We start from the raw sequence: 12,817 nt of genomic DNA on the forward strand, positions 1-12,817 counted from the left end.
TTATTTCCAAAGAGCAAAGCAAACCACTCCATGTACACAAAGGTCAAATCATGGAGGCAGAATAGCAAAGATTTTTGTGTGTTGCTTTTTTCCAAAGTATTTTTCATCTATTTTTAACCTTCTTTTAGCCCTGCAATTAAAATATTATTTCTCAGTACTCCAGCTGCTCAATGAACTTTTGCACTTTATACATGCAAAATGAAAATGTTTTGTGAAATCAGGTCCATCGTGCTAGAATTCCTTTGGGAAGGAATAAAATGGAGGAAACGATCACTCTGGGATAAAATGTTTATTTTTTTTAACTTTGCACAATAAGCAAAATATATCAACATAAACCCCTATGTTTTGAAATATTTGACAGGCATAACAAAACCCCATGTTTTTCTTGTTGTATTAAACAAGATTTAAAGATATGGAAAACTTCCCCACACAATCTTTCCCTTTTGTTCTCTACAAAAAGACTAGGTAAAATTCAGAGTATGAAAACCCGTGTGCAACAAACTACATAAAAACCCCATTTTTCAGGCAGACCTTTGTGTTTTAGCTGCCTTGTTGAAAGAAAGTGTGTTTTATGTACTTGCTGACCCTGAGCTGCATTCACACAACCACAACCATTAATTGCAGCGACTGTAGATGCAGCCTACATACATGCTCTTCCTCCTTCAGACTGTCCTGTGGCAAAAACCTGGACTTGAAGTCATGCCTCCCACTGCACACCCACTGTGGTAGCCACCACAGTGCCCCAAGCGAAGGTGGGACAGGCTGTATGATGCTCATAAAAACACCTGCACAATCTGCTTGCCCTGGCTGATGTCTCCGAAGCCTCCACGGAAGGTTGTGGATTTGCACAGCTGTGATGGATTAAATTTGAGTAAACAATTTGTGTTGATTGTGCTCAGGCTGGATTTGAATTCTCGGGACACACAGCTTGCATCTGAGAGGCAAAATAATACTTGCAAGTGAGGAACTACTGTATCACTAAATTAGGGGGGTCTGATTGTCCTGCGTATGCTGGGGAAGATCTGCTGAGTACTAACTAACCTCTGTTTTAAATATCTGTTTTCAGGTTAAAAATGCAAACTGTATAAATGAGTTACACCAGGCACAATGCTGTCTTTTCAATTAAATGCTTTTAGCTCTGAAATTTACAGTCCTGGACAGCGAAAAACGATGGCAGCTGGGCTGGCTGAAATTTCTCACACCAAAACATTTTGAGGGGAATTCCACAGTTTTCGTCTCTTCATGCTTGCTGGCACCTAAGTGGAAATTTTTATCTCGCTTTAAAAAAGTCATGTTTCTCACAAGACCGCCGGTTCTCCTCCTGTACCAGGTAGGCGCAGCCCTGCCAGGTTTGAAGAGGCACAAGCCGACCTTGCTGGGCCGCTCCCCGGGGGCAGCCCGCTCCGGGCCGGGGCAGCCCGGTACCCCGAGGCTGGTTTCCACTGAGAATCTCCTCAGCGGAGAGGAGCCGTCCGGGACGTGCCCAGGGGACGAGCCGGGCGCGGCCGAGCGCTGCCGGTACCACGTACGTGTGAGGGCATGGGGGCCAGGGCCGCCGTCCCCTCCCGCGGCCGGGGTAGCCCGGCCGGCCGCCCCGCGTGAGGGGACGACGCTTCCCTTTGTGCCCCGGCGGGCCGGCCGCGTTGCCATGGGAACCGTCCCGCCGGCTGCGGCGGGAGGAAGGCGGGTCGTGTGGCGGCGCAAGATGGCTCCCCGAGGCGGCGGGCCGCAGCGTGAGCGCGGGCGGGGGGGGGGGGGGGCGGGAGCGGGGAGCTCCCCGCCGCTGCCGCGCGTCCCCGGCCGTCGTTCCCCCCTGCCCTCCCCCCCCCCCGGGGCCCTGCCCTCTCCTCCCCTCCGCCGCGGGCTGCGGCCGCCCCGCTCCGCCCCGCCCCGCGGCAGCAAGTGGCAGCGGCCGCCGGTGCCGCGGGGCGCCCTGACAGCCCCGCGCCCAACTTGTGTTGCAGGCGCGCCCCGCCGCTGATGCGAGAGCTGCCGCGCCAATGCCAGCCCCGCGCCGCCCGGCCAGCCCCCGCCGCCCCCCGGGCCCGCCCCGCCGCCGCCGCCGCGATGGCTCTGACCTTGTTCGGTGAGTAACCGCCGCCTCAGCCCGGCGGGCGCGGGGCTGCCGGCCCCCATTGTCTGCCGCACGGCAGCGCCTGGGCGTGGGCGCCGGCCCAGAGGGCTGCCGCAGGCCGGAGCCCGCTGCGCCGCCCCACGCCCGGGGCAGGGAGGGGGGGGCTGTGGAGAATAACGCGCCCCGGGGCCAGCCCCCGGTGCCGGCCGCGGCGTGGGCTCGGGCTGCGAGCCGGCTGTGGGGCGTGATAGGCAAATAAAAGTTACGGTGCCTCAGCAAGCCCCCCGGTCGCCTGAGAAGCTGCGCGGCGAAGCCGTGGGCTGGCTAACGAGGGACCCCCGCTCTCCTGGGAGCGTCGGGGTACGGGGCTTAATTGCCTGTAACGATCAGGTGCGTTTCTGTAATTGTGTTTAATAGCACAGATTCATGAAAGGACGGTTTCGGGAGGTTGTGAGTGTTGCTGTGGTTGGCTTCACAGCCTGAGACAGCGTAGTGGGAACCAGCGTGTGAAAACTGTAGTTTTAACTGTTGAACATGTGGGTTCTCTTAAGTAAGGTTATTAAGCTTGCTTATGCTTAATATGCTTAATTTTACGGGGGGGGGAAGCTACAAACTGCTTCTAGCAACATTAGGTAAATGCAACAATGCAAAGGAAAGCAGAAATTAACGTGACTAACATCAGTACAGAATTAACAGGATAATCGGGATACTCTTTCTCGTAAGAAGCTCATGATCCAGAAGTGATTTCTAGTGAACAGGTTTAAGTGATGATATGAAGCCTATTCGTAGTGTTTAGACTGTGGATTTTACTTCCTGTGTAAATAAATTACTTGCTTTCATTCATCTCATGATTCTTGGGCTGGTACAATTTCTTAATAGAATAAAAATGGTTTCATGGGTTTTCTTAAAATTTGACACCTGTTATACTATTGTGGCGTATTAAGCCCCATCTAAAAACAAGTTTAGCACGTGTTGCAAGATAGTTCTCCATAGATAAAATCTATGCGGTCTTGGATTTAGCTACAGTGCTATCCCTTTTACATTTATATTTCCTGCCTGAGTTTTTCAGGATGCAAAAGGTGGTAAATCATAGTTCACAGTGGAGTAAACCGTCTCCGTCATTATAGGCCTGATCTTGTTATTGAGTTCATGTGAACCCCCGGACTTCTGGAGGAGTTGGTGCAGGTACGGGGGCCCTGCACGTTGCCAGTTGCAGGTGGGCATCAAGCTCTTTAACTTACAAGCACCCAGTGAACATAGAGAGTGCTCAAATAGCAGATTGGCTTTTGTAAAATAGCCTTCTGTGTGTATTACGTTGTATCATTGTAACTTCAGCTTGTTAAGAAAAGGTGTAGGTTGTTACACAAGCACTCAAGGTAAATATTGTAGTTGTCCCTAACCAAAAATCAATTTTTAGGCTATTGAAAATACACACTTTTTTCCATGGTGAGTAGTTAATGTGTCATTACAATCTTTGGCTGCAAAAATTAAGAGTATTTTAATTTCAGATTTTAAATAACGTGGTATTCCCAAGTCACCTGGTTTTTTAAGCTTATGTGATTCTTTTTTAATTCACGTGTATTTTATCTACTTAATGACATTTTCTATTAATATAAATTTGTGTTACAAAGTAAATTGAATTAGATGTTTTTGTGTGCTATCATGTCTGTTGTTAGAGTAAATGACATTGATACATGTAAAAGATAATGAGCAAAGAGAAGATAGAGTGGGGTACCCTGCTGTATGTAGGTCTTAAACGATATCTTGCCAAGGGTAAAGCCTCAAGATTTCACCCTTTTAAGAAAACACAAAGTGACAATAAAACAGTGCGACAAATAAGGCTAATGTGTGTCCACAAATGAATGTGGTGCCTTTCATAAATGTAAAAGCTTTAGAGTACGTCTTAAACTATGAATGCAAGAGTGTGAGTGTGAGTTGTGTAAATGCAGAAAATGTGCAATATGTTTGCAGATGAGGTTGTGATTAACGTACGGTTGAGTTAGCACAGCTTAGTGTGTTGCTGTGTGTCCTCTGAACTGAGGTAGCTTGCCACACTTTGTCTCTTAGCATGTAACAAAGACGGACCACATCGTGCTTGCTTTGAACTTCAAGAACAGCGTTCAGCCTTTATCTTGAATTTTGGCTGCCGATGGATAGTCACATTTTCAGTTACTGCAGTACAGCTGACTTATAGTAACTCATTAAAAATGTAACTCACGAAAAAGTGTTTTTTAATTTGTTTCAATGTAAGCCCCTACCAAAGCAACATCAGCAAATCTGGGGAAAGGCAGAATAAATGTGCCTGAATTAATGTATCTGTTTTGAGGGATTAAGCAGCTATAATTGTACTATTTTAATTCACACCTATCTCATATCAGTAAAACTGTCCTGAGCAAACAGGTCCTGAGGGAGGTGTTTGCTTTGGTTCTGCTCATTCACATGAATTCTAGGCTCAATATTGCTTTTTTTTTTCCTAACCCGTAATGGTATACCACACTGAACCAAATTTCCCATGTTCTAGGGCTGCTTCTAATAGGATGCGCTGCAAAGCGTGTAAAACTTGAGATAAATTGCCATGTCAGCTTGGGGGGGGAAATCCACCAAGTTTGCTGGGTCCTTTTCAGTTCATGTATGTATGTTTGTGAGCACAGCAAGAGAGAGAAGAGGGATGGGAAATGTCATAACATGGTTTCTCCATGCTCTTGATACAATTTATGGCTATTTCGGTGTATAGTCCAGAGACTGTACTAAAAGGGGACAGGGCTAGAGATCAGAGTGACATTGTCGTGGTTTCCGTATTAAAACGGACATGCAGTTATCAGGCAGTTGAAAGGTCAGGTATGCCTTATTTTTTCTACTTGGCAGACTGGTTGGGAGTTTCCCATTCCTGTTGGAGGTTGCCCTTTGCCACTGTCCTCAGAGCAGCACCGTGTAGCTCCTGGAGCACTAACTGCAGTTTGCACCTTTGAGGTGGCACCTTGAGACTCTTTGGAAAGTTGGTTGGAGAAGAGAGCTTCTGGTGTATCAGCAGCATTTTTCTGCTACAGAAAAAGACTGTTACCCTTGGGCTGTATGTGTCTCCTGACTTCTTATTCCTTTTCAGTTACAGCTTATTGTCCAGATTATGAAGCAACATTGAAGCAACATGAGGAGGAAAATGTTAAGACTCTTCACTTTCTCAGTCTTAGTTATTTTAAAATTCTTTTCTTCATCTTGTCATATTCTCCCAGTCATGACCTTCCAGGGTATCCTGTGCTCACTGTTGTCTGTATGGAAGGTGGTAGGGAGCTGCCCATGTTCCCGCAGCACCGTGGTACAGCTGATGAGTCAGTGTGTGGTGTGGGTTATGAGGGAGAGGAGGTCAGCTGCTCCACAGAGATGGAGAGGAAGAGCAGCCCCTGTTGGAAGCAATCAGAGATGAGAGAGCATGAAAGCAGTTGGCTGAAAACATACCTCTGTTACCTATCAACCACATTGGCTCCTTCAGGCAAGAGTGTCATCCCAACAGGGTTCATAGTTACTCAAAGTTACAGTGGCAGAAATGGCCTCTTGTGACCATAGGCGGTCATCCATATGTGAAATGGCTTTTTGTGATACCAGTTGAAGTAGGGTTTCACCAGTACCTTGAGTTTGTGTTCTAGTGGCCAAGCACTTCGAGTTCAGGTTTGATCTAACAGAGGCAAGCAGATCCTGTACTGGGACCACATCAGCAGAAGACTGGAAGACAGTCAGTGTATCTGAGAAGTGAAAAAAAAACGCTGCCTGATCCTGTTGTTTGTTGCAAATAATAGGTGCAGGAATTTGATATCCATATTCGTGAATTGCCTACCAAGAGTTGGCGGGGATTTTAAAAACGTCTTTGTCCGCAAAACAGTGCAGACTTTCACACCTGGTTGGTGCGTATAAATGTCTGGAACTTGAGTAGATGTCCAATTCTAGTGCTGTTTTCCATCCTACAGCAGATTCACATTCCATTACAAAAGGTTGTGGTGATTACAGGTGTAGCCTCCTTTTTCTCTCTAAGTGTTTCTTCCTGCCTGCTGCAGCAGCTGGAATGATGTAAAAGCTGGTGTCCATCTCTGCCATTTCAGCACACAGTCCAGTGGCTTCATGCCCAGCCTTTGTGAAGCTGGGCTGAAGCCATTTGCCTGGTTTAGCAAGGAAGCAGCTAAAGGATACCCACCAGCTCTGCTCTGCTGAATCCCTGCGAGGGGTAGCAGCTTCGTAGAGATAGGAAGAGCAATCAGTTACATTTCTATGGCTAGACTTCCTAAAGCCCATCTGTTAATACCCTAAGCCATGGGATCTTGCAGTGACAAGGCTGAGGTGTGTGCTGTCATTCCACTTGGATGATTCAAATATGGGAAACATAACAAACAATGTAGAGGAAAAAGGAGGGGAAGTGTTAAGTTATCACATTGCTACTGCTGCATACTTGTATCTCTGGATGTCCTGAGAAGTGTTTGAAGAAAGTCAGCATTGTACTTTTGAAAGAAAAGTGTTTTTATGTTATGTTTTAGTGCTTATGATTTGTCCTTATGCCTTATGAATTCCCTTTCTGTTCATTTGTTTGCTCCTCAACTCTCTTGTGTGAACAAAGGAAGACATTTCAAAACGGCCAGGAGAAACCTTCATGGACATATTTGTCATTAGTTATTCATGCTCTTGCCTTCTTGCTCAGAGCCTGCCAATGGATGAAAACTCACCCTCCTGAATATTGGTGGTTAAGAAATGAGAAGTGAAGCAATTGTCTTTTAATCTTTGAAGTGCTTGCACTCTGATGAGTGGCTGCAGATGAGTGGGATTAGAGACAGAGCTGTAGTCAGCATGACAGATATGGTTATTTAAGGAGATGATGAACAAGGGCAGTTTTTAGAGAAATTTGTAGGGAAAATATCAGATGAAAAGAAACAAGCAATACATTGCTACAGTCAGGCAGGGTAGGGACAGAGAAACCAATTTTACCTCCATTTCAAGTGTCCGTACATTATTGCAAGAGCATGCAAATACTAATTTGCCCACTTAACAGAATTCCTTTGCACAGCTGTGAGCTCTGGTGTCGTAATGCACAGAAGTAATTTTCTATTAATCTATCTACTACTGTGTGCATGAGGCAAACCTTTTGAAATAGCTTCTCCCATACTTGAAATGCTAATTAAGAGATTACTATTTTAAGTTCTATGCATCTGTGATTACTGTTCTCCACGCAAACCATACTTACTGTCTTGTGGCTGCTTCAGAAAGTAGGGTATGCTTCTGTTGGTACAAGCGCATATTTTCTAATGTGACAGTCTTAAAGATATTGTAGAGAAATTAAATTAATCCATTGTTCCCTAAATAAATGTTCTGCTTGCTTAGGAAAGGCTTTTAAATTTTACAGTGCTTGGTTAGCTTAGTCACAGGTACATAGAAAGGAAATGTTCCTCTAAAAAATGGCTCACAACAGGTAATGCCTGCGGATTCTCTGCAGGATAGGAAATACTCAAAAAGTAATCTGCTTATTTCTTGTCTTATGTGCAGAGCCTTCTAAGAACAGGAGGTAAACAGATCACCTATAATTCAAGTTGTTCTACTCTGTATTTTTATATGGGGCCCTGAACTACACTTAAAACTTGTGGTTAGCTGTGATGGTAAAAGTTTACTGGCAGAGCCCCTTAACTAAAGAGTCAGTTTGTGCCAGAAAAGTGTTCTTTGAATCTGTTCCTTAATCGAAGTAGGTAATGGAAGTTTGTTCATGGAATTGGGGCATTTATAATAGGGCTTTTGTTGCTACAGGGAACATAAATGTGGAGTGCTGTAGGAATGGTACCTATTACTGGTCTTCTAGGCCAAAAAAAAAATGCGTAAAGAACTTCATTGCTCATCTTATGCTCTTGAAGCGGTTTTAAAAGTGAATACATACCCCACATTGCACTGCCTATGCTAGATCTTTTTCACCAGTAAAGCAGTGAATTCAGAGTGATCTTTTTAACCCAGTTACAGTAGACGCTCTTGAAGTGTTTAGCCCTTGCTTAAAATACTTGAGCTTCATTCAGTACTGACTGACACAGGCTAATTTTAAAGGAGATTTAAGCAATTCAACATCTAGTGACAATAGGAACTTCAAATAGTTTAATTAGACAAAACAATTTAGGGACATTAGTACAATGTTAAACCATGACATTTGGGGTTTTTTTTAACAAGATTTAAAAATGAAGGTGATTTGTTAAAAATGGAGACCATGTTAGAGATAAACTCAATCTTCCGACTCCCATTCATGTATCTGGGAAGGAAAGTGTCCAAGTGCTGAGAATCGTAAGATTATTTTCTTCTAGGTGCTGTGCTAACCTTACCTAATTTATAGAACCTAATGAAGGAGAGCAACCTTGAAAAGGTTTTGCTGGCAATGCAATCTCAAGAAAAAATCGAACGGGAAACCTGCGTAGGAACTGGGAAAAGAAGATGGATCTATTAACTAGTAAATTGGTATCAATTGATCAAAATATCAGAGAATTGATGCTAACACTTATAAACGAGGATGAAAAAATTTCAGTCGTGGCTTCTCATCTTAGCACTTAGAAGTGTGCTTCATGCAGTGGCTGGTGTAAAATTGTGTTTTCTATTAATTGTGAATATTGTATAAGAATCTTAAGATATCAGAGGTTTGAGGATTGTTGCTGAAGCTGGAAAGGTCAGGTCCAAGTGTGTACACAAGTAATGAATTGAGATGAGGTTTGGGGATTTCCTCCAAAGAGATTCTCTTGCAATATCATCAGCTCAGGCACACCATTGAACAAAGGCATCCCTTTCCTCCTTGGCATCAAGTGACCCGCTCGGAAGTGGAGATGGTCTGCGTAGCACAGAATCTCATCTGATGGTGTTGAAGTGAAATACACTCTGGATCCGCAGATCCAGGAAGAGTTCCCAAGCTTTGCTGATGCACACTTCACGTCAGCCAAGGACTGATGTTTCAGGTGTAAATCAGGTTTTCTTTTATTTGTTTTGGACTCAGCTGATGCCTTCTGCCTTGTTGGGTGGAACTAACTCTCTCCAACTAATTCTCCTACTAACTCACTCCAAGAGTTCTTAACTTTTTTTAGATGTACGAAAAGATTTCCATGTGATAGAAAGCATGTCTCAGTGTCAAGAAAATAATGTGTTTACATATAATGGCAGTACCATAGTTATGACTTTGTCGTGGTTTAACCCCAGCCGGCAGCTAAGCACCACGCAGCCGCTCGCTCACTGCCCCCCCACCCCTGGGATGGGGGAGAGAATCAGGGGAAAAAAAAAAAAAACCTCGTGAGTTGAGATAAAGGCAGTTTAATAGGACAGAAAGGAATGAAAAACAATGATAATGATAATAATAATATGACAATAGTAATACTAAAAGAATTAAACTATACAAAGCAAGTGGTGCACAGTGCAATTGCTCACCACTCGTTGACCGATGCCCAGTTAGTTCCCGAGCCGCGATCCCCCCTCCCAGCCAGCTCCCCCAGTTTATATACTGGGCATGATGTCATATGGTATGGAATAGCTCTTTGGCCAGTTTGGGTCAGCTGTCCTGGCAGTGTCCCCTCCCAGCTTCTTGTGTCCCTCCAGCCTTCTTGCTGGCTGGGCATGAGAAGCTGAAAAATCCTTGACTTAGTATAAACACTACTTAGCAACAACTAAAAACATCAGTGTGTTATCAACATTATTTTCCTACTAAATCCAAAACACAGCACTGTACCAGCTACTAGGAAGAAAATTAACTCTGTCCTAGCCGAAACCAGGACAGACTTAAATACTACTTTAATCAGTAAACTCAAAGCATAAACCTAATACAAGCCTTTTGGAAGACTATGTTATTTGTGCCAAATAAAAGCACATTAATCAGGATCCTCCAAGGGTGCAGGCATAGGTAACTACTCTAAAAGTGCGTTGTTAGACGATTCTTTTTCCTTTTTCTGAACTTGGGGCTTAGCATCTGCATCTCAGGCTATTTAGCTGCTCCACCTTGTGGACAGAGATCGTACAGTTCTGCCGAAACGTGTCTTCAGATGAAGCGAAACAAAACAGACCCAAGACCTGGCCCAAGGGCAGTTTTGTAGTTTTTAAAAGAATATGAGATGCTTCCTGCTCCCTTGTAAGATCATAAACTGCCTTGGTTGTCATTTCAGTGGGGTGGATTGTGTCTGCCTTGTACGTCTTCATAAATGATGGCAGAAGATTAAAAACCCTCTAGGTTTTGCCTTTTCGAGCCTGTCTTGAAACAAGGAAAAGTGTCATTTAAAGCCAGTGAAATATTTAGTATTCTAAAGCATTTAACAATGTAATTGCATGGCATCTGGGCCTTGACCACCCTCGCTGGCCAGACCCCAGAAGATATTGGGAAGAGTTCCTGTGGTTCTCCATGCTGTTCCCAAGGATTTAGCTGTATGTTGGCGTAGTGGCTCCATGTCCTGGTTCCAGTCAGGGAGAGGAGGGTTGATCACACCTGGCTGGGAAGCCTGGAGTATTCGCCATGTGTACAACAGCCTCTGTGAATGTGAAAGAGCTGATTGACATCTGACACTTCCAGCACTCAAAATATTTGTTCATCCTCTGTCTGAATGAAAAAGGTGACATTTCTGAAGTGATTTCATAGTTTCTGGAAAATGTGCTCATAAAATCCTACTTATTCCTGTGGGAGTCTGATTTCTGTGATAGATTTTGATACATTGGTCCCCCAATACATTTTTATCTTTTGCTGGCAGTTCTGTGATAAGTATCGTGGAGAGACCTGCGGCTGCTGTGACCGTCAGGGCTGGTTAGGGCTTCTGGTTAAAATATTGTTTAATGCTTATAGGATGTGATAATGTGGTCTGGCTTTTTACATGACCAAATCTTAGTCCCTGGGAGAATGCATTAGGAAAACTACATCCTCTGGTTGTGGACCACTGTCAAAGTCGCAAGCTAGACTTTGCTGCTCACAGTGAGCAGGTAACTGTGCTTTTGGTCTCGGTCACCTCTGTGAGGAAGCCCACAGTCACATCCATCTTTGGTGCAGGTGGTAGGATCTGGCTCTGTTGAATATGTCACGTGGTTGGAGACAGATGTTCCTGGTGCTGACGGGAGGTGGTGGTTCCCTCTCCACTGCACTCCAGCTCCCCAGCTCTGTCTCCTTCCTGCTTCCTTCATTGCAAAAGCAGCTGCTTATAGGTAGCCTTGCCATTCAGGAAGCTCAAATGAAAACATAATTTCTGACCCTGGTCAGAAACTGAATGTCCTGGGGCAGCTTGCTTGTGGGAAATTCCCACTCCAACAGTAAAGGTAAAACACTGTTTCCTATATACTGGAATTGTTTTGTTGCCCACTGCATGGTAGTGTGCTACCATGGCTAGCAGAGCCACAACTTCAACCATTTAAATTATATAGCAAATACAATAGAGCATCATGTAGCAAAGTCTTTGCATACTGCTGCAGCAATGGAAAAGGAAGTATGGAATTATTTCTCATGCAGAGTAAATGAGGAACTGTGAAAAATGGAGTAATGGTATAGTTCTGAAAAACAAACCCAGTGCTTTAGTGCAGGACCTAACCGTTCCTTGCTCTCACATTGGCAGGGTACAAGCCAGTCTCCTCAATGCTCAATTAGTATCTGGTAAGTATACAATCCAGAGCAGACTATAAAAGTTGCTGATAATTATTTGGTAGGGCCAGTCTTCCATACTTTTTCATCTGCACTTTATGGTTTCCATATGAATCTGGACACAGTGCTTCAGTGCAAAGTTAGATCATTTTTCATTGAAAAAAATCAACCAAACAGGATGTAGCTCTTCCTCACCTCTGCCTTACTGGCTAAACACGCACACATGGGTATATCCTTCCAATAAAGGAAGCATGATTTTGACACAGCAATTAATTTTACTGATTTCAGGTTTTTCAAAGAGTATATTTATAAATGGGACTTGAAAAGTGTTGAAAAAATCTTCACTGGTTTAACAGAAGCAGAGACGTATTTCAAAATAAAACAGTGATTCTTCTTCCCGGTGAGAAAACATTTAGAAACTTTGTGTTGCATATAATTTCAATGCCAAAATTTACATGGTAAAGGAATTATGTCAGGTACTTTTTTATTGAGAAATAACATTTGTAGTATAACAAGGTAAATATTTGCAAGTATGTAAAGGAAAATTACCAACCCAAAAAACCACAAGAAGGAGAGAAAACTTATCACGGCATTTCCAATGGTGAGATCATGTGCATATACCTTTGCTGTTGCTTTATTGTGGTTCTCGGGGAACTCCTGGCTGCACGGTGTATCTGCCCACTTCCACATCATGTCAGAACAAGCTGTGGTCACAGCCCCCTCCCAGCACCCTTGCCTGCCCCTCCTTGCAGCCCCCTCCCTTCTACAGTATGTAAAAGTTCTGATGGGGCAGGGCCAGCCAGATTGGCAGATCCTCTAGTGTTGACTAACCAGGTGGCCTTTGCTAAATGTGTATCCCAGTGTTTGAAGGTCCCACCCCCCATTGCTCTCAATGTAGTCTTTAACAATCCATTGTATCGTTCAATTTTCCCAGAGGCTGCTGCATGATAGGGGATGTGATATACCTACTCAATGCCGTGCTCTTTAGCCCAGGTGTCTATGAGGTTGTTTCAGAAATGAGTCCCATTGTCTGACTCAATTCTTTCTGGGGTACCATGTCGCCGTAAGACTCGTTTTTCAAGGCCCACAATAGTGTTCTGAGCAGTGGCATGGGGCACAGGATATGTTTCCAGCCATCCAGTGGTTGC

At 44.3% G+C, this 12,817-nt stretch overlaps 1 protein-coding gene across 1 annotated transcript in view; it reads left to right on the forward strand.

The window, feature by feature from the left end:
- The first annotated feature begins 1,998 nt into the window (after positions 1-1,998).
- The window catches only part of CHN1 (chimerin 1), a 105,309-nt gene continuing 94,490 nt past the window's right edge, over positions 1,999-12,817 (forward strand). Inside the window, exon 1 of the mRNA XM_050900186.1 lies at positions 1,999-2,086. Coding sequence (XP_050756143.1) covers positions 2,068-2,086 — 19 coding nt within the window. The 5' untranslated portion in view covers positions 1,999-2,067. The remainder of the gene's footprint in view (positions 2,087-12,817) is intronic.

Source organism: Gymnogyps californianus, chromosome 7 (assembly GCF_018139145.2).
Source record: "Gymnogyps californianus isolate 813 chromosome 7, ASM1813914v2, whole genome shotgun sequence".
In the NCBI taxonomy this organism is placed as follows: Eukaryota; Metazoa; Chordata; class Aves; order Accipitriformes; family Cathartidae; genus Gymnogyps; species Gymnogyps californianus.